The sequence below is a fragment of the Felis catus genome, chromosome A1 (assembly GCF_018350175.1).
Source record: "Felis catus isolate Fca126 chromosome A1, F.catus_Fca126_mat1.0, whole genome shotgun sequence".
Classification (NCBI taxonomy): Eukaryota; Metazoa; Chordata; class Mammalia; order Carnivora; family Felidae; genus Felis; species Felis catus.
In genome coordinates, this window is record NC_058368.1 from 139799546 (window position 1) to 139822433 (window position 22888).

General features: G+C 41.1%; 1 protein-coding gene across 4 annotated transcripts in view; it reads left to right on the top strand.

Annotated features, from left to right (window-relative positions):
* ANKDD1B (ankyrin repeat and death domain containing 1B) overlaps positions 1 to 22888 on the top strand; it is a 66750-nt gene that overhangs the window by 21537 nt on the left and 22325 nt on the right. For all 4 annotated transcript variants that reach the window (XM_045062231.1, XM_023257559.2, XM_045062238.1 and 1 more), the window contains 5 exons: positions 3014 to 3112; positions 3218 to 3322; positions 11964 to 12062; positions 12821 to 12919; positions 18369 to 18467. In XM_045062231.1, coding sequence (XP_044918166.1) covers positions 3014 to 3112; positions 3218 to 3322; positions 11964 to 12062; positions 12821 to 12919; positions 18369 to 18467 — 501 coding nt within the window. The remainder of the gene's footprint in view (positions 1 to 3013; positions 3113 to 3217; positions 3323 to 11963; positions 12063 to 12820; positions 12920 to 18368; positions 18468 to 22888) is intronic.

The following is a 22888-nucleotide window of genomic DNA, read 5'->3' on the forward strand; positions in this document are numbered from 1 at the left end:
ATGAGAAGACTTAGTTTTAGAAGGCACTTTAAGAGAGTAATAGATGATTTTTTGCCAGGGATAAAAGGAAACAGAAAAGCAGACACATTAACTTATAGATAAGGAACTAGATCCTTATCTATATTAACTAGATCACAGCACTTGAAAGTACCAGAACCAGAACTGGAGGTCAGTTTCTTCTGATTTTACATATCATACTCATAACGTTTGCTCTATATTACTTATCTAACTTGGGGCCTAGAATGCGGGTCCTAGTTTTCCTAGTTCAGCACCCTCCATTCCACCTTCCTGAGACAGCCAATTTTTAATATTTTTATTAAAATTATTAAAATTAAAATTTTTTTCCTAAGAGGTCATGCTTAATTTCAAAGCAGGCAACACTCAGAGATTTCAAGCACTAATCATAAAATCCAAGAGTCAGGAGTTCAAACTGCCAACAACAGGAACTTCTGAAGCCATAAATTCCAAGTGGAGTCATCATTCCTCACAGGCAAAGAATCACTACTCACAGATGTAAATTTCCCCATAGAAAAGTTCAAAATACTATGTCTTGTGACACGAAACTGACATGCCTAGGGCAGTTTGTGAGCATGCGTCATGGATTACACTCACAGTTGCACAGAATGCTCTGTAAAGTGTAAAAGGCCCAGAGTCAGTGACAATCTGGCCTTAGCACCAGTCTGGTCGTAAGCAAGAAGGTCAGTAACTTCCCCTGGGGAATATTTGCACAGGAAGAGCTTCCCATCGATAAGAAGCTCGGAGAGCTGATGCCTATCATTATCCCCAAAGTACCATCTCCACCTGGGATTCTTTGTTTACATCTAGATCCTCCATTCATCTAGTGTGCCTGTTCCCAAGATTCGGGGATGCCACCCACTTCGAACCTGGAGCTCTTAGCATCGGGGCCATGCATCTTATCCTTAGGTTACAATTGTGTTTTTTGAATTCCACATATGAGTGAAACCATAGGCTATTTCTCTTTTTCTGACTTATTTTGCTTAGCATAATAGATTCTACTTCCATCCACTTTGTTGCACATGGCAAGATTTCATTCTTTTTGCTTGCTGTGTAATATTCCGGGTGTGTGTGTGCGTGCGCGCGCACATGTGTCTAAATATACATGCATGGTGTGTATTTATATACACATTCACACACACAGACACGCACAGAGACCACATCTTCCTCATACATTCATCAATTGATGGACATTTGGGCTCTTTCCATAATTTGGATATTGTTGATAGTGCTGCTATAAACATTGGGATGTGTATGCCCTTTGAATCAGCTTTTTTGTATCCTTTGGATAAATACCTAGTAGTACAATTGTTGGGTCATAGGGTAGCTCTATTTTTAATTTTTTGAGGAAACTTCATACTGTTTTCCAGAGTGGCTGTACCAGTTTAATTCGCACCAGCAGTGAAAAGTGTTCCTCTTTTTTCCACATCCTCGCCAACATCTGTTGTTTCTGAGTTAATTTTAGCATTCTGAGAGTTATGAGGTGGTATCTCACTGTGGTTTTGATTTATATTTCCCTGATGATGAGGGATGTTGAGCATCTTTTCATGTGCCTCTTAGCCATTTGGATGTCTTCTTTGGAAAAATGTCTGTTCATGCCTTTTGTCGATTTCTTACTTGATTATTTGGTTTTCAGGTGTTGAGTTTGATAAGTTCTTTATAGATTTTGGATACTAACCCTTTATCTGACTGAGATAGCCAATGTTAACTGTCAGCTATTTCCTTTCACACTTTTCTCCTACGCATTGAGTATATGAGTCTAACTGCCTATAGCATCCCTAAAGTTTCCTGATAAAGTCTCTGATAGTCTGTTTAATGCACATATGCACCTATATTATTTTATACGGAGAAAATATTTCAAATAAGGTATATATATTGGGATTTTTTTTTATAACTTCAGTCTTCTCTGTTTTTTTCTTTTTTGTGTACATACTCCTTCTCCAGTGACTGCATTTAACAATGCAGAGTATGTGTGTTTATATCTGTACTTTTCCTCATACTCATAACCATATCCATCTAGGTATTGAGCATCTATCTACCTATGTACCCACCTTTTTAAAATGTTTATTTATTTATTTTTGAGAGAAAGAGGAGGGAGGGAGAGAGAGAGAGAGAGGGAGGGAGAGAGGGAGAGAGAGAATACCAAGCAGGCTCCACACTGTCAACACAGAGCCCAACGTGGGGCTCACTCTCATGAACCTGAGATCATGACCTGAGCTAAAAATGAGAGTCAAATGCTTAACCCATTGAGCCACCCCAGTGCCCCTCCAACTCATTATTTTTTATGGCTGCCTGATGTGGTGTCACTGTTCCCTAATGTGTTCAGCATTCCTATTATTAATGGACATTTACCTTTGCTCTCATTTTTAAGGGTTACAGTTAATATCCTTGTTTATATAACATTAGGTCCTAAAACTCATTTTCAAGAGATAGATTCCCAGTAGTAGAATTGCTTGTTGAATTTAAAATTTCGGTAGATGTTGCCGAGTTGCTGAAACAAAAGTGGTTCATTTCCACTAATACCTTAAGAGAGCACCTTTTTGGGGGTACACTTTTTCAATTGGTTTAATTGCCTTCTTCTTGTTGATTTGTAAGAGGCTTCATGTATTAGAGAAAGTAACCACTTATGTTTATTAATATACATTTTGAAAAATCTATTGACTTCATCAGTCTTTCCTTTTGTAACTTGTAGATCAAGACACTGTGTCTTACAGTCTAGATTTTCTTCTAATATATGTACTTTTTGTGTGCTTTTTTACGTGTATAATATGATACAGGATTTGATTTTATTTTCTTCCCTATGGAGAACCACTTGTCCTTACACCATTTAAAATGTATTCCTCTCCCCCATAGAATTGAAATATTACATTTACTGAATATTAAATTTCCTCCCTATTTCTTCATTTTCAACATTTCAGTATTAACTTGGTCTTTGTTGACTGAAATAATGTGTTGTGGCTCATCCAAGTGATACTTCTCTTTTCTCTTCTTGGGGAAGCACGGCTTGACAGTAATTCACCTTGCAGCCTGGTCTGGAAGTCTTGAGATCATGCTCATGCTGGTTAGAGCTGGAGCAGACCAGAGAGCCAAGAATCAGGTGGGATGTGGGTCACTCCTGAAAATAGTCCTCACTGTACCAATGTGTGTTGGGGAAGTCTTAAGATTGTTGTGTAATTATGTCCCTTACCTTGGCTCCCTTCAGGATGGAATGAATGCCCTCCACTTTGCAGCTCAGAACAATAATGTACGCATTGTGGAGTACCTCATTCAAGATCTGCACTTGAAGGACCTGAACCAGCCCGATGAGGTATGTTTGCTCTGGTAGGATAGGTCCCGTGTACACGTCCACCTACCTTCCTCTTCCTACTCCTCCTAGAGCTGCCAAAGCAGTCAGCACAGACAGACCTGGCCCTGTACCCAGCTCCTCCATCACTCTGGCAGACGGCAGAACAGATGAGAAGTGTTGGTGTTGGTGGTGACCCTGGCGTCTGCACATGGGGAAGATGAGGAGTATTGAGGAAGCCGCTAAGTTCTTTTTTCCCCCTTTACTCTCTCATCCTGGTTGGGTGTAGACAGTATCCACCCTATTTTGTATTTAGAATGTATGCTTTCATTTTACTGCATTATGCTTGGCCTTTTTGGAGTGTATTTGGCCCAAGTGTATGTAGTAATGAGCCATGGAATATAATGCAATTTTACTGTACTTGTCTACATTCCTTTTCTTTTCATGTGTAGATATATAATAATAACAGCTACCACCTGTTGAGTATTTATTGGTGTGCTAGGTACAAAGGAAAGCTATTTACTTACATTATTTCATTGAGAAGTTGAGGGCCTGGTGTATATGGTTTAACAAATCTTTGCTAAATGGATGGATTCTCCTGTTAATTCCCATAATAATCCTATACAGCAGGATTTTGCTTATTTTTAATTTTTTTAATGTTTATTTATTTTTGAGAGAGAATGCAAATGGGGGAGGGGCAGAGAGAGAGGGAGACACAGAATCTGAAGCAGGCTCCAGCCTCCGTGCTGTCAGCACAGAACTTGACATGGGGCTCAAACTCACAAACTGTGAGATGATGACCTGAGCTGAAGTCGGACACTTAACTGGCTGAGCTGCCCAGGTGCCCTGGATTTTGCTTGTTTTTTTTTTTTTAATGTTTGTTTATTTTTGCAGGAGACAGAGACAGAGCGGGAGGGGGGGCAGACAGAGAGAGGGAGACACAGAATCTGAAACTGGCTCAAGACTCTGAGCTGTCAGCACAAAGCTGTATGTGAGGCTTGAACTCACAAACTCTGAGATCATGACCTGAGCCAAAGTCAGATGCTTAACCAACTGAGCGAGCCAGGTGCCGCGAATTTTGCTTATTTTTAAAGGTGATGAATTTGAGGCTCAGAAAGGCTGAGTACCTCATCCATATCCCAGAGTTGGACAGTGAGAGTCAGAATTTGAATTCAGGTCTCGCTGACCTCAGTCACCATGCTGTCCTGTCTCTCTTCTCAGATGACTGTGGACATTCCTCCTGTGTCATGAACTGTTGTTTCCCTGGAATATCTTCTTCTAGGCCTTTTTCATAAGGGAGTATACCCTGTGAGATTGAAGTTTTGATTTCAAATGGGACCTCTTTTTCACTGTGCCTACAATAGTCTCCATAAAAGTCTCTCCATAAATTAATCAGTAATACCTCATTTCACTTCTTGTAAAAAAGCGTTCACATTCTTGTCTGACTCCAGTCTTAAAAACAACAACAACAATGGTAATTTGTTCAAATGAAGTCTATAAGTTTCTTTTACTTCCTCTGAGTATGACTGAGCATCTGTACATTTACAGCTTGGAGGCAGACAGACATGGGCTGTGGTCTGGGCATGTATTAGTTACACGGTTTTAAGCAAGTTCTCTGACTGCTGAAAGCCTCAGTATCTACAAGGGATAATTGGGGAGGCAATACCTCTATGGTTTGATATAGAGTATTGACATTTCCTCAATTTTATGTAAAAAATGCCTGTGCCATTGAACTTCACTGTAAGCCATTCTACCACCCTTTTCTAATCAGATATTACCCCTAAGCCATTCTTATGTAGCAGTATTGGAACAGCCACTGTTGAGACGTTTAAATGAGTTAATGACTATAAAACACTTAGCAAAGAGTCTGGTACCTGGTAAGTGCAAGTGCTCACTAAATGTAGTTGTTATAACAGTAATCATAGGGCAAAATGCATTGTCTGATTTCCTCAAAATCATAATCATAGATAGCATCTAGTGTCACAGTGTGGACATCAGATCATTCTGGTTTGATTGATGCTAGGTAGGGATGTGACCTGCGGATGAATTCCACTCAATTCCATTCAGCAGATATTTGGTATCTATGAGACACATGACGGTCTTCCTTTTCAGTGGGCTCCAGCTGCTTTGACAGGAGACAGCTGTGTATGGGAGGATCCATAGGCTGAAGGGACTCAAAGACCAAAGCAGGTTTGTGGGGAGCCTTCACATCTGGAACTTCTGCTGGCCAGCAGCCCTCTTGCCCACCATCTCTGTAGCTGGCTCTGGGGTTGTCCTGTCCCACCCCTCTTCCTCCTCCTCTGTCTGGTGGGAAAAAGACTGGAGAGCCCTGGCAGTAAACTGTGCAGAATCACATGTCCAACTGAGAGATCTTTTTTAAAAATTTTTTAAATGTTTATTTATTTTTGAGAGAGAGAAAGACCGTGAGTGGGGATGGGGTAGAGAGAGAGGGAGACAGAATCCATATCAGGCTCCAGGCTCTAAGCTGTCAGCACAGAACCCACGAGCTGCAAGATCATGACCTGAGCTGAAGTCTGACACTCAATTGACTGAGCCATCTAGGTGCCCCCCCCCCACTGAGAGATCTTAAAATTAAGATGGATTCAGAGACATATGAGGAATGAACAAATAAATACTCCACTGGCTCATTTGGGAGAAAGGAATCTCTGAATCCAATTTTAGTTTTAAAGAAACCAAATTTAGTTTTAAAGTGGATCAATGCAAAAGACAAAGTCTACTCTTTTTCTGAGATCTGTGAGTGGGGTTCAAGGATATTGGCAAAATCCAGTATGAACTGGGATCAGAAGCTCAGGATCTATTAATTCATCTTTGGATTTTCCATCTGTGTTTACTTAAAAGTATTGTGGAACTCATTGAATGCATTTGATAGAAAAAACTGCTTCACCCTCATAGTGGGCCCTCTTGCCTACTTTCTTATCGGCAGAATGTGATTGAGAGCCTGTTTACCTGACCAGTATTAGTAAGATTGTTTTCTCTAGCCCAGAGGGAACTCCAAAAGCTAACAAGGAAAGCCTTATAGGGAGGCGGTCTTTATTAATAAAAGGGATGTCACTAGGCCCAGGAGAGTGTGGGTGGGGATGGGAGAGATGGAAGACATGGAAAATACTTTGAGGTTTCTTTCATGTCCATAGCTTGGGAAATCATGTGTCCTCTCCAGGGGAGAGAGAATAGAGCAGCCGGGAGAAGTTTTGGGTGAAGTAGTGTAGATGTTCTGAATCTACGTGTAAACTTCCATCTAGTGGTCGAAAATAAGCACTCAAAATGTTTGGAGTGGAGCAGGGACACAGAAAGGAATGGCTTTAGAGTATATGCATAGTTGTTGAATCTAAGAGTTTGGTGGTACAATGTAAGGTTGGTTTCAGCTGCATACTTAATGGGAACTTCCATTGGTTCAAATGAATATAGTAAGTCTTTAGAGGTCAAAATGCAAAGAAGCGTCCCATTTTGGAGTGTTGGGAATAATGAGCATGAGAGGATTTGAAAAGATAGATTTTCTTGTATGGACCTGAGGCCAATATTTAAGGGTTCCAGTGTGCAAGGGGAGAGCTCATCCTACCCACCCTAGGTCCATGACTGCATATTTAACACACTGCTCCTTCAGTAGTTTTTACTTCATGGCAACTTATTTTTCCCTCTCCAATCTCTAGTTATTAAGGAATCTCCTGGTGTTTTCCTTATGTTGGGGTTCTGTTGTGAGGGTCCCAGGATAAGGAGAGTTGCCATGGGGTGTAGACCTACACGCAAGGCACTGGAGGACTTTGTGCTGGGTCCTCCCTGGCTTCCTCTCAGAGGCTCTCCAGGGCACCACCTCCAGGATCTCTATGGGCAAGAAGAGTCAGTTTGGACTTCAGGTGCCTATTGAATGGCTGTTTATGAAATCTTTGGTTAATTTGGTAACTTGTCAAATTTGATAATCCTGGTAGTAAACTTCAAAATGAAAAATAATTTCAAAAACATTTTTAATGTTTATTTATTTGTTGAGAAAGAGAGAGACAGAGCATGAGAAGGTGGGGGTGGGGGTTGGAGAGAGAGAGGGAGCCACGAAATCCAAAGCAGGCTCCAGGCTCTGAGCTGTTGGTGCAGAGCCTGACGCGGGGCTTGAACTCATGGACGATGAGATCATGACTTGAGCCCAAGTCGGAAGCTTAACTGACAGACACCCAGGTGCCCCCAAAATAATCTCAAATTAACAATTTTAACCCCTTAGATTTTTTCACATGCAAACGATTTAAATGCATTGAATTAAAACATGTTAGGTTAAATATACATTGTGTTAATAAAGGAAAAAGGAATTCTAGCCCCTTCTTATGCTCATTAATTAAGGAAGGCAATCAGCATCCTGAGCTGGGAGGCATTGTGATTTGTCTTCAGCTTGGGGCTCTGACACCACTATTCCATTGCCCTGACTGAAAAATCTCCCTGCCTTGCAAGTGGGCAGGAGTCCTGTGAGGCTGCACTGCATAGAGGTCGACTTGAACATCATTTTAAAAGGATTGGATAGGTAAAAAATGAAATGAGACATGGTAAGAAACAGTATTTAAACAGGAAAAAGACAAGTATTTTTAAAGTTCTTATTTTTCCTAATAACATGTACTAAGATGAGAGAAAAGATTTATATCTCATTTTACTGTCACTTCTTCCTTATTTATGCTGCCTTTTGATACATTTCTAAAATATAGATTACTTTAAATGCCCTTATTTTGTGTAATTTCACGTTCACATTTTTTTCCCCTTGATAATCACATTTTTAAAGGGCATCCAAAGTTGAAAGTAATAGCTGTTTTCTTGGTGAGGAAAAATGTTTCAACTCTGATAACCTCCCATTTCTTCCCAGACTAGGCTTTCTTTGTGGGTGGGTCCTCTGTCACTTTGTTTAGCCATTCAGAAATGCAAGCCTTTGTATTAGCCAAGGGTAAGAGTAAGGCCTTTTTAAAGTTCAACGGACCCCTGGTACTTCTAGTAGTATTCGTTCCCATACTACTAAATATGTATCTGTGAAACTTCTTTCTGCGATGAGTGATAAAAATCCAGTTTAATCTAGATTAAGCAATTTATTTATTTATTCCTAACTAAAAAGTTGGAAGGTGTATCTGAATGGCTTCAGACACGGCTGAATCCAGCCCCCCTTTTTTTTGTTTTCTCCCTCTCCAACTCTCGATTGTCTCTGTTGGCATTATTGGTACTCTCCACAAGGTGGGAAAGATGGCTGCTAGCAGTTTCAAGATATTCTTGGGGATATTCTTATGGATTTTTATTCATAAGAAAGAAAATTTCTCTCATTAAATGATCATATATAGGGTGCCTGGATGGCTCAGTCATTTAAGCGTCCTACTCTTGATTTCAGCTCAAGTTATGATCTCACAGTTCGTGAGTTCAAGGCCCATGTCAAGCTCAGTGCTGACAGCACAAAGCCTGCTTGGAATTCTCTCATTCCCTCTCTCTCTTTGCCCCTCTCCTGCTTGTGCATGCATGTGTACACACTCTCTCAAAATAAATAAACTTTAGGAAAAAAATAAATGTGCATATATAAATCTCAGAAACAACTCTCTTCAGCCCTGCTTGAATCATCTGCCTAATCCTGGACCAATCACTGTGACCAGCGTGGGTTAAAGTGATCACTTCATGTGGCGGGTGAAACCTGGCAGTTGACAGCACTAAATGGATAAATGGTGTCTGTATAAGTGGGGAAGTTCTCAAAAGGAAAATGAACCTACCGTTACTAGAAGAAACATAGACATAAAAGCAGTAAATGTCTACTCTGGGACACAACACCCTCATGTATCATTTATGGTTTCTGTGGGTAAAGGGCTAATAAGACCCCTTTTGCTTCTGCCTGAGAATTTAATTTTTTTTTAATGTTTATTTATTTTTGAGATGGAGAGAGACAGAGCATGAACGGGGGAGGGTCAGAGAGAGGGAGACACAGAATCTGAAACAGGCTCCAGGCTCTGAGCGGTCAGCACAGAGCCCGAAGCAGGGCTCGAACTCACGGACCGCGAGATCATGACCTGAGCTGAAGTCAGCCGCTTAACCGACTGAGCCACCCAGGCGCCCCTTCTGCCTGAGAATTTAAACGTTAGTTAACTTTCTAGCTCTGTGTTACTGCAAACAAGATTAGCGTTGTTTATGATAAAAATGACCCCTAATTGGCAAATTGCATCTGGACTTGGAGGAACTACAGATGCACTATCATCACTGGGGGGAAGCCATATTTTGGGTTTGGGCTTCCCTGACTGTAATGACTTATAACTAATGGAGCACATCCCTTGTGGGGATCTGGAAGCTATGCTTGGGGTATTTATTCCTGTGGGGCACCATCCTTCTAGACAGGGTGGCTCCAATGCCTGTCCACTGTAGATTTGTCACCTTGCAACTGAGCTATCCCCTGGGGGGCCAAAGGCAGCAGCTCCTGGACGACTCTGTAGGGACATGGTATGAAGAGGAACGGCTGACCTTGGCCAGCTGTGGTTTGTGTCCTATATCTTCAGAGTAAAGTGGTGTCATATGTGGCCGGTGATAATTCCGTTATTCTGAAATCTTTAATTGAAGCCAAAAAGACCCTCTGGTGGGCATTGAAGTCATTCTCATAAATCTTTGAGATAGGGCAGTTGCTTTAAGGAAGCCCTGCTAGTGAGGGGTGACAGCAGCTCAACTCCAACTACTTAAAGGGAAAAAAAAAAAGGAATTTATTGATCATTCAGTTAGACACTTTAGGCACAGGCAATTTTAGTTATGTCTGAATCCAGCAGCGCAAATGATGTCAACAGGGCTCTTGTCTCTTTTTCCATTTCCAGCTCTGCTCTCCACTGTGCTGGCTTTATTCTTAGGCAAATTGTCCTCATCAGGTAACAGGGAGGACTGCTGATGGCTTAGCTGCTGCTGATTCTAGACTACAAATAGAATGTGCAGAAAAATAATCCCACGGTTGACCCTGATTGGCCTGGCGTGGCATGTGACCATACCTGAACCAAACAGTGTGACCAAGGGATATATTGTGGAAGAGGCAGGAGCCTGTAATTAACAGCTCCACAAAAATAGGCCACAGGCCCTCTAGAGGAAAAGATGATAGGCAGGAAACATCACCAGTGCTCTTTTCTCCCATCCCAGTGCATTCATGAACTTAAAAGGCTGCCTTCTTCATTTCTTGTCACCTGTCTCCCCACCCACAAGCACACATTCATGCTGAGTTAAGTACTCCCGCGTGTCACCAGGGTTCAATTCCTATATTTCATTATCATTGCTTGTTCATGTGTCCATTTTCCCTGTTGCACTCTGAGCTTCTTGAGGATGGGGCAGTGTATCTTTCATCCCAGCCACTCTATGGTTGAGCACAATATCTGGCATATTCATAGATGCTCAGTAATTGTGGAATAAATTAATGAATAATTTATAAAGGTATGTGACTAAATGTTTTCATGTAGTGTATAATCATGTCTCTCACATCTCTTTTTGTCATTTTTTTATATGAACCTTTCTCTTTTGTCTCTATTTGCATATATTTGAATAACCTAGATTCAATAATTTTTGGTCTATCATTTCCAAAATGTTGTTCATGGCTCAAGACTAAATTCTCTTCAATTAGGGGTCTAACTTGCTAACAGAAGACTGGGGGTCGAAGCAGTCTCTGTTCCTTCTCTTTGCCCTTCCTTAGTGACTTTATGAGAATGACAATGAGAGTCAGGCCTTCCAGCATAGAAACTTGGGGATGTAGGCCTCACTGGCAAACAGGTCTGGCTCAAGAATAATGAATTAGGTGAACTTTTTGGCACCATTTCGTTTCTCCAACTTCCATATATGTGTGAATGGAGAGCTCCATAGGGCTGATCCTCGTGGACATTTTGTTTTGCCATTTATTATTTCAACATTTTTCCTTTTTTTCCCAGTTATGGGGGAGTCATGTGCTGTTATCTCAAGTTAACAGTCTCCATGATCTTTTGATTACCCTGCATTAGCAGATCAGATAACAAATCTCAGATTCAGATTCAGGAACCTTCTTATAAAGAGGCTTGTATCTTGTTTTTCACATTTCAGACATTTTTCTAAGCCTTTGGTTAATAACACAGCAAGCCAATTTGTGTTTTCTTTATTTTTTTAAAGTTTATTTATTTATTTAGAGAGAGAGGGAACACGTGTGACCAGGGGAGGGGCAGAGAGAGAGGGAAAGAGAGAGAATCCCAAACAGGCTTTGTGCTGTCAGCACAGAGCCTGATAGGGGACTTGATCCCATGAACCATGAGATCATGATCCGAGTGGAAATCAAGAGTAGGTTATTTAACCGACTGAACTACCCAGGCACCCTCATGAGTGTTTTCTTTAAATGAAGAAAATACTTCTGTCTCCATTCCCCTCCCCCCCCCCCCAACTATCTTTTCTTCCTCCTTTAAAATATCTGGAGTTAGATAGGGCACCATCTGATGGGTGGCTCAGTTGGTTAAGTGTCCAACTTCAGCTCAGGTCATGGTCTCATGATTCATGGGTTCAAGCCTTATGTTGAGCTCTGTGCTGACGGCTTGGAGTCTGGAGCCTGCTTCGGATTCTGTGTCTCCCTCTCTCCCTCTTCCCTGCTTGTGCTCTGCCTCTCTCTGTTGTCTTGCTTATTCAATAAATGTATAATAAACACTGGAGGTTTGTGATTTATTTTCAGAAAGGAAGAAAACCATTTCTTTGGGCAGCTGAGAGGGGCCACATTGAAATGATAGAAAAACTTATCTTCCTTAATCTACATACTTCAGAAAAAGACAAGGTGAGTTGGACTTTTATTTCTTTGCTGAGAATGAGAGAAAGGGGGTGGTGACAGCTGGTATATAGATTTGGTGATGGCATTTTGGTCAGGAATAGACTTGTTCACTTGTTACTACAGTCAGAATAATGGAATATCCAGATGAAATGAACCCACTTTGGCAGTGGATCATCCAGATTGCCAGTTTTCACCCAATAAATGTTTGTGAACTCAATAGATTACAGGGATTTTTTCCACTGTCAATTCCAGTGCTCTTTGTCCCTTGAGGTCTGCTGAAGAGTCAGTCTTACCTGACTGGGGAGGGAAACCCTGATAGACACCCATATCTATATTCACATCTTTGATTATTTTCTTAGGAGAAATTCATATGTATACATAGAATTGTGGGCTCAAAAGTTCTACACATTAAATTGTTTGGTATACATTGCTAAAACTATCTCCCAGAAATTTTTCACCAGTTTATCTTCACATAGGTTATGTGAATTGCTTTTATTGTTTCACCTTTTGCTAGCAAATTAGCAGCAAAGGTAGAATGAGGGGCATGGATGGTGTTTTCCCACTTGTTGGATCAACTATGTCTTTTCATTTGAAACTGTAAAAAATTATAAATTTCACTTGAAACTGTGGATAATGTGGCCCACACTCTGGGCCACAGCTTTAACCTAAATGAAACCCCTCAGAAACCTCATCACAGTCCTGACCATTGGAGGGTCATGTTGCTCAGTGCAGCGGACTCTATGGTGAGTTTGTCTCTGTTGCAGGAGGGAAATACTGCCCTGCACCTTGCAGCAAAGCATGGTCACAGTCCTGCGGTCCATGTGCTGCTAACCCAGCAGCAAGAAATAAATGAGATCAATGAGGTATGTGAAGGTGCTCGTTAGGGATGGGCACAAGACTCAAAAGTGGAAGGGTGGGAGGAATGGCTTTCATGGGAGGAAAACAAAGATGTTAGTGCCACAGAGTGTAAAATGTGATGTTACAAGATTCCTTCTTTTTTCTCTAAAGTATCCCAGCAAGTCATTTGTTAGTCCATTCATTTATTTACCCATTGACTCAAAAAATATTTGTTGAATATGTACTCTATTCTGGAGAGAGTATGTATTCTTATTCTAGAAGTCTAAGGGCAAGAAGGGCATTCAAAAAGGTGGGAGCTGAGAGGGCCAAGGCATAGAGATACAGAAAGGCTGTGCTCACCAGGAGACCTTGGCTTTGACTTGAAGATAGTGGAGACCTTGAAGGGTGTTAAGCAGCAGAGAGGAATGAGCTCTGTGTTGGTTACAGGTCTGTGACTGTCCCAGTGGTTTGAAGTGGGGCCTTGGTGCCTGCAGAGGCTGGAGGTGGGGACCCCAGTCAGGTGACAGTGGAAATTGCTGAAGCAAGAACTATGGAAAACCTGTCACCAGGGCACTTACAAGGAGCAAATAGGATGAAGCAATAGGAGGAGGCAGAGGCCACAGGATTTGTGACCAGAATTAGGGAGAGAGAAGACTTTCTGATACCTGACTCACTGGTTTGGACTACTGGGAGGGTGGGGTGCCCCCCCTACGCTGTGAGCACAGGGCAGAGTATGTGGGTGAAATCAGTAACAAGGGTTTTGAATGGGTTTGTGATGAGGCACCTGGGAGGGGGGCAGACATTCAGGTGGGGAGCAGTGGGGAGACAGAAACTATCTGGGGTTCAGTGGAGGGTAGGGAGATAGAAACTGGGCATAAAGCTTACGTGGAGAAGTTGTGCCAGGGAGGCAGATCTGCTCTAGGTGGTCACTTTAAACCTTTGAGTCAATGATTTTTGGACTGGCTCTTTGGAAACTCAGGTGAGTGGAGTCCTCTTGGACTTCATAGTTTAACGTTCTGATAAATTCTAAACTTAATACCTCTCTGAGCAGTACTCTAAGAGGTAATATAATCATTGAAGACATCGATGACTGTGAGGTATATCATTATTTTATGTAACACTAAGAAAAAAATAATGCTGCCAATTAAACAGTGACACAGACAAGCAGCTTTTTTGTCCTTTAGAATAACTTATACTTATGGAAAGAGTTTCTTAGATGTTTACCTTAGATTTTTTATTATACACATATAAAGGAACAAATAAATAAGTTGGTTCGTAAACTTCACACTGAGCTTGATTCTTACTCAGTCTTGATGTCCTTGCTTTTTGAAACAAAATACAGTCCTCTGTGCCTTCAAAGGTGCTTGCAATGCAACATTTCTTTAAGGTTACCCTATATGGTTTCTGAGATTTAAGCCAACACCCATTCTGATTTCATACACATGACAGGCAGTGACAGCATCACATATACTACCTGGTTGACTAAGATTGTGAGATGCATCCTGATCTCAGATAAAACAAGATGGGACTTAGTATTGGTGGCTTTTGACCATAAAACTAGCAACCTAATGGAAAGGGAAGGCTATGAAAGAGAGTATATGTGATGCCTGGGCCAAGTCTGTATTCCCTTTGGACCAGAGAGGCCCACCAGGCTAGTCCCATGCATCCCCGGATCTGGGCACCCAGAGATTGAAAGCAGGGCTCTGACTGTGTGGGTCAGGTCCTGGCTCCGTCGCTCTTCTAGGTAAGTGATCTTGGGCTCAGCACATAGCCCCTCTTAGCCTCAGTTTACTCATCTGTCAAATAACCTCATAAGGCCATAGTGAAGTTTAAATGTGAAGGCTGTGGCACACACTTAGCACCTGGAATAGTGCCTGGCACACGGTAGGCATGTAATAAGTGGCATCTGTTATCATTGGTGTTATCTTGGTGCAATAAATGGGATCATAGTTATCATTTGTTGTTGTTGTTTTTTAAGTTTGTTTATTTTGAGAGAGCGAGAGAGAGAGAGAGAGAGAGAGAGAGAGAGAGAGAGCACAGTCAGGGGAGGGGCAGAGAGAGAGACAGAGAGAGAGAGAGAGAGAGAGAGAGAGAGAGAGAGAGAGAGAGAGAGAATCCCAAGCAGGCTGTATGCTGCCAGCACAGAGCACAATGTGGGGCTCGAACTCACGAACCGTGAGATCATGACCTGAGCTGAAGTCGGACACTTAACTGATGAACCATACAGGCAGCCTCATGGTTATCATTTGTATCAGTGGTATATTATTATCCTCATTTTTTCTTTTCAAGTTCTTGGGAGAATTTAAGCCAAGCTTTCTTTTTTTGTATTTTCGTAAGTTGATTTATTTATTGAGAGAGAGAGAGAAAGAGAGAGAGCACGAGTGCACACAGGGGAGGGGCGAGAGAGGAGGGAGAGAGAGAATCCCAAGCAAGCTCTGCACTGAAAGCTCCATCCCATGAACCATGACATCATGACCTGAACCAAAATTGAGAGTCAGACACTTAACTGACTGAGCCACCCAGGCGCCCAAGCCAAGCTTTCACTTGAGGATCATGGACAAAAATAGAGCCTTCATTTGTTTACTTTAGTGTGCATTCAGTCTTTTCTGACTGTCTGGCATAATAATGATCAGGTTTAATTGGTTTAACTTATTTAAAGATCTCAGGAATTTGGTCTTCTTTTTTTTTTTTTTTTTAATTTTTTTTTCAACGTTTATTTATTTTTGGGACAGAGAGAGACAGAGCATGAACGGGGGAGGGGCAGAGAGAGAGGGAGACACAGAATCAGAAACAGGCTCCAGGCTCTGAGCCATCAGCCCAGAGCCTGACGCGGGGCTCGAACTCACGGACCGCGAGATCGTGACCTGGCTGAAGTCGGACGCTTAACTGACTACGCCACCCAGGCGCCCCCAGGAATTTGGTCTTCTTAAATACAAGTTACGAATGATGTGTGAGAAACGTGAGGAAAAAAAAATGTGAATCACCTAGAATAAATCTTAGGTGTGATTAGCCTTCACAAATCAATATAGAGATCAAGTCCTATAGTCACAGGATTTAATTTAAAGTCTTGGTCATGCCTGCCCAGCTGTGTTTTAATACTTTACCACTGGAATGTGTGCACTTGGATTTTATCCACCATTTAGCTATTTTTGAGTTAGGGCACATTAGAGAGGGCTCATAAAGTCCAACACACTGTAATTGCAGATTATGATAGGTTTCATCTGCAGAGAATGAAGTGTCTAGTGATAATATCAGCCCTTTGAATAAGGCCCATAATCTTTATACAGTCATGGGCTGCCTACGTTTCCTAATGTAAGCTGTTGCCAGACCAGTTGGAGTGATCCATGTGAATATACTCTAGTGGGGCTGTCTCTAAATAGTCTTGGAAGCAAACTCTCCTATCAGTAAGGAAATACGGGCATGCATCTGTCATATGCACATTTATAATTAAACTAATACATTACAAAATATATGCCAGAAATATACATTTTAAAAATTTAAGATAAAAATAAATAGTAGTTTTGTATTTTCTCCACACTGAAATGATTATTTTAGAGATACCAGATATATTTTCCTTCCATTTTTTTTGTGTTCCTGTGCATATATATTCTTATTGGTTGTCCAGAGTTCATATGACTATTCTTTAGCTCTTGGATTTTTTTTTTTTATTTTATTTTATTTTATTTTATTTTATTTTATTTTATTTTATTTTATTTTATTTTATTTTATTTTATTTTATTTTATTTTATTTTATTTATTTTTTAAAACATAGGAAATTTATTGTCAAATTGGTTTCCCTACAACACCCAGTGCTCATCACAGCAGGTGCCTTCCTCAATACCCATCACCCACCCTCCCCTCCCTCCCGCCCCCCATCAGCCCTAAGTTTGTTCTCAGTTTTTAAGTCTTGGACATTTTATTTATATCCTTTTTTCTTTTCTTAAAAATTAGGCTGTCATGAGCCTCTTTGTATAAAAACCATAGTCTGAATTCCTCACTATTTCCTTTAGGTATATTCTTAAAGGGAGGATTGTTGGGTCACAGATACAAATGTTTATTAGGCTCCTGATATGTTAAAGATGTAAATTCTTGGGGCGCCTAGGTAGCTCATTCGGTTGAGCATTGGATTCTTGATTTCAGCTCAGGTCATGATCCAAGGTTCATGGGATAGAGTCCTGCATCTGGCTCAGTGCTGGCAGCACAGAGCCTGCTTGGGATTCTCTTTCTCTATCTGTTTCTGTCTGTCTCTCTCTCTTCCCCTCTGCCCCTCTTGGAGTGTGTGCACACATGATCTCTCTCTCAAATAAAAATTAAAAAAAAATTTTTAAATGATGTGTGAATTCTTTCCTTCACATTTTTCACTAATGCTTTTCCCACTGTGGTTTGCCATTTGGCATCTCTTTTCCAGGAAAATGAGAAGGCATATTATGAGGAGAAATTCCTCTGTAACAGATGGCTGTCCCAGACACTCATGTAAAGCAAGCTGGATATAGTTTTTCCATCTCATTGGGATGGGAACATTGGTTCCATGCCCCTGCATCCCTCTTGACATGATTGTTCATATCTAATTAGCTATAAGTAAAACCATTTGAACTTATCCTAATGCATTTTTAAGCAGAATAATGCCCATGGGGGGGAAATGTTTAGGGAATGAGAAGGGATTCTGCATTTTTCCCCAAAATTTTCAGGAAAGAATCTGCATGAGAAAGGGATAATATCCAAGTGGCTTTTGTGTGATACCAGTTCTTTCCTTTTTTTCTGTGTTTTGGCCTAAACTAAGCTCTCACTTTACCCTACTAGCATTTATCATAATGAGTTTCAGGAAACTTAATTACTGAGAAAGAGTATTACTGTGTTGTTGTTGTTGTTTTTTAATGACACACAATCGTTTAAATCAGTTTTAAACGTTAAGGCTATACTTGGTACAAATGTGCTTCTGTTTGTGTGTGTTTCACACTGAATTATAATTCATATTTCCATGATTATCTTGCTTAATAGGCTGTTACCTTCTTGTGGGCAGGATTTGTGTGTTTGTCATTTCAATCCCAAAGCCTTTGCCCAACAGGCAGTAAGTGTCCAATAAATGTTTTGGAGATAAAATAGTAAAGATTAAGAGTATAATGGTGGATGAAGACCCTGGAAGGAGGCAGAATAACAGGATCCGTATGGGTGCAGGCTTTGGAGCCAAACATCCGGATTTGCAGCCTAGCTTTGTCACTTTTCAGCTGAGGCTTAATTTCTTTATCTGTAAGTGGGGATATTAATCCTGACCTCGTAGGGTTGTGCATTTAACTCTGCCAAGGCATATAGTCTTGGCAATATAAGTTGTCATATAGATGCTCAGTAAATGCTATCCATTAAGAGTAATGCACAAAAGGTATAGAGAAAGCATGCTGTTCCTCAAGTAATTTTATTTCATGTCAAGGGGCAATTAATTTTAACTTTTTTCCTTTTATTTATTTATTTATTTTTAAGAATGGAGAAACACCATTCTTTCTGGCTGTTAAAGGAGGTCATGAAGAATGCAGCAAAGTGCTCCTGACAGCAGGAAGTGATATCAACATTCCAAATAAGGTATGTGCTCCATGCCATGTTCGCTCACACAGTGGAGGGGGACTCAAAATGTTCTTTGAGTAATCTGGTCCTGCATTGATCCACTCACTAGGCCTTTGTAGAATTAATAGTTATAATTTTGGAAAACAGGGGCAAGCGGAACAGATAGTTGTTGTTCTCAAGTACAGAGACATTCTCACTGTACCTTGATTTCTCCCTAACAACTATACATGCCTGGCTTATACACAGTAAGTACAAAAAAAAACTATTGTGTGGAAGCCCACGTGGTCCGTCTGGAACCTGAAGAGGATAGGATGGAGCCTTCTTGTAAATACAGAATGCTTTTGTATTCATGGTGTTAAGCTCCTTTGTCACCTATCTTCTTTTTTTTGGTGAGGAGATTAGAATTTAGAAAAGTTAAGGAACTCAGTCAGGATTATCTGACCAGTCGGTGGCAGTGGGGAGGATTCTGACCACGGTGATGGCCTTGCCTTCCAGATGGTTTTACTTTCTTATTCTATTTTTCTAAATAATTTTAAATTGCAATGAAAATAACAAAAAATCAGAATAGTACCAAAGGGTATATGATGAAAAGTGTCATATTACAACTATACATCTCAACTTCTCCTCCCTAGAATTAATGTAATTAATAGCTTATCTTGCAGGAATTTTCCGTGCATTTACATGGAAAATGTACACGTGTGTAAGTACTGGCACCACATAGATGATAGCACACTGCATGTATCTGCTGCTCTGCACCTTGTTTATTTTTTAAGTGCCAAAAATGTTGGAGCTCTCTCCATAGCAGAGCAGTGTATAGGCACACCTTAAAGATATTGCAGGTTTGGTTCCAGGCCACTGCGTATCATACTAGAGTGAGTGAAATGAATTTATTGGTTTCCCAGTTCATGTAAGAGTTAGGTTCACATTACACTATAGTCTGTTAAGTGTGCAATAGCATTATGACCCCCCAAAAACAGTGTACACACCTTTATTACAAACTGCTTTATTGCTGGGATGCCTGGGTGGCTCAGTCGGTTAGGCATCTGACTCTTAATTTTGATTCAGGTCATGATCTCACGGTTCATGAGATGGAGCCCCACATCGGGCTCTGCCCTGACTGCATGGAGCCTGGTTGGGATTCCCTTTCTCTCTCCCTCTCTCTCTCCCTCTCTCTCTACCCTTCCCCTGCCCTCTGTCTCTCAGAAAAAAAATTAAAAAAAAAATACTTTATTGCTAAAGAATGCTAATAACTATCCTCTACATTTTCAGTGAGTCATAATCTTTTTGCTGATGGAAGTTACCTCCGCCACTGAAGGTATGCCTATAGAGACAATTCCTTTTCAAATGGTACAAAGTTAAACACTAGAATCAAGAATAAAGTCCCAAACCAGTAATGTTTTATATTCTTGTATTCTGCAGGTGGAAGTGTACTTTTGTACAATGCTTTTGGAAAAAAGCATTCTGTCACTTTCCCTTCACCCAGGCTTGAGAAATTCTGTTAAGGGAATAACCTTGGAAAAAGCTACATGCATTAAGATAGATAATAAAGTTACTTCCAGTGGCTGAGAGTTAGATACAACCTATATATGCAATGAAGTCTATAGGAAAGCCACATAAAAGTTTGCTGCACCTTTTTCTTGGAATATCATGTTGCTATTAAAAAATATTAACGATTGGGGTACCTGGGTGGCTCAATCAGTTAAGCATCCGACTTCGGCTCCAACAGTGATCGGGTTTGAGCCCCACGTCTGGCTCTGTGCTGACAGCTCGGAGCCTGGGGCCTGCTTTGGATTCTGTGTCTTATTCTCTATCTCTCCCCCACTAAATATGTTGCAATATTGAAAAATGTTTATGATAGAACCCTAATAGAAAAACAATATGTGTTTATACATACATTTTCACTGTCTAAAATTTACATTTCCATGGACAAGATTGCGGGAGAGAATGGAAAATGAAGATACTATGAGTTGATTCCCACTGATGTTGCAGGCTTATCTATGCAGTAAATGAACCTCACATTAATAATTCATGGGGCCCACGAAATCCTCAGAATGTAGAGAGCTGTGCTGTTGTTCAGGCATTCCCAAGTGCTTCCCTGCCTACCCCCCCTACTATCTACAGCCACCCTGGAGTCCCTGGGAAGGCCTCTCTCATTATCAGGGTCCTTTGAGCTCATTCGTTTTGGCTGCCTCCATCATTCTATACCCTCCCTCCCTTCTGTACTTAATTTTGTTTGGCCCCCAGAGAGGTTTTGCTTTGTAATGGTTTTCACATGCTCACATTCTCACTCCCACCCACCCCGACCTCGCCTAGGAGTACAGGCCCCACATTGTCCATATCCTTATAGTCTTGGCCTCATCAAGGCAGCCCAGAAATTGTTCTGAGTCCATTTTTGAGCTTTTACATTTTCTTGAGTTTTCCCCTGAGTTCATTAGCACACTTCCTAGATGAACAGCCTAACCCAGCAAAGACCCTGGGGGAATAAACTGTGTGCACCAGGAAGCATGCAGCACGGACACATTACTACGGGGCAAGTTAGACTATTTTGCTCTTCCATCTGTAGGTGATTACTGTGTTTGATCTTGGAAATGCTTCACCTGTTGACATTGATTAGTCTTGCCCTCCAGGAGCAAGGTCTATCCATCCATCCATCTGTTCCTTCCTTCCTTCCTTCCTTCCTTCCTTCCTTCCTTCCTTCCTTCCTTCCTTCCTTCCTTCCTTCCTCTTTATTTATTTTTGAGGGGGGGGGGAGAGAGAGAGAGAGAGAGAGAGAGAGAGAGAGAGAGAGAGAGAATGCACAAACGGGGGAGGGGCAGAGAGAGGATCTGAAGCAGGCTCCACGCGGATAGCAGACAGCCTGATGTGGGGTTCAAACTCATGAACCGTGAGATCATGACCTGAATCGAAGTTGAATGCTTAACCAACTAAGCCACCCAGGTGCCCCTGGGTCATTTCTGAGAAGGTGATTGGAGAGAATTGATTTAGCTATGAGCAGAGACTTCCTCCATTTGTGCTGGATGTAATACTGCCCAGAGTTTGGTCAATAGATGCTCTTCAGGGTCATACTAAATGCCTCTGGTCCAGTGAAGACTTTTGTAGACCTTAACAACTCATTTCTGGAGACCCCACCCTCATATCCTATCAAACATATTTAAATGCCCCAACATTCCACATTAATTTTTTTTGCTGTAAATTATTTTCAAAGACTTTTTTATTGGCTGTGATAAACTCCCCTAATTTATGACTGACGCTGGTTTCTTAGAACTCTCTACATACTTGGGAATTAGAGGAGGTGAAAAAATTTAACCTACAAATTGTTAACAAATGTAATGAATATTTTATGACTGTTACATTTAACAGTCAATGAGGTATGAATATGTCAATTAAATATTTATTCACTTCAAGTTCCTGGTTTTCTTTTGGTATCTTGGAATCAATAATTTTTTTGCTAAAGATTTTAAACATTTCTTTGGCTCCTAAAAAGTCTGTAAGCCCTGTACACAGTGCTTCTAGTGCCTCTGGGGTAAAGTGCTGGAGTGCCACAGCTCTTCCTACTATGTTCTGGCTTCAGGTTCTTCACAAACTTGTTTCTGATTTAGATCTTTTCACTCGGGCACTTCTTACCGTTCTGATCTCGGTCCACATTTCACCCCACCTGGGAGGATTTTCTTGATCACTCACCAGAAAGTAGCCATCCAGCCCTGCTGTTTTACTTCGTTTTGTTGCACTTATTATTAGCTGATGATATTCTAATAACATCTAGATTTAGTAAATGGATTTATTCTCCCATCTACGGATTCACTGATCTACCAGTCTGCCAATCTATAGATCAGTTGATTGTCCACCTCTACTGGAATGTGATAATGGGCATCTTGTTTACCGTCATATCTCCCCATTATCCAACATGGTGCTGGCAGATAATAAACGCTCAATTATTTTTTTGTGGAATGAATATGATGACGGTTATGATTACCGTACATATTTACTAGCTCATTTATCCTCTCAATATTACTATGGTTTGAGACAAAGAGGTAGGATGGTGTGATAGATACACAAAATAATGCTCCCCCGCCCCCCGCCCAACGTTATCCATATCCTAATCCTTGGAACCTATGAATATGTTATATTACAAGGCAAAGTGGGATTCAGGTTGCACATGGAATTAAGGTTGCTAATCAGCTGACCTTAAAATGAGATTATCCTCATTTATCCAGGTTGGGCCCAATGTAATCACACAGGTCTTTTAAAGTAGAAGAGGAAGGCAAGTGAGGAGGCCAAAATGATACAGGGTGAAGACTTGGTGGACCATTGCTGGTGCGCCTGAAGATGAAGAGAGAGGCCATGAGCCACAGGATGTGGGCGGCAATGTCCACAAACTGGCAAAGTCAAAGACGTGGATCTTCCCAAGGGCCTCCAGAAAGGCCTGTAATTTAGCCCAG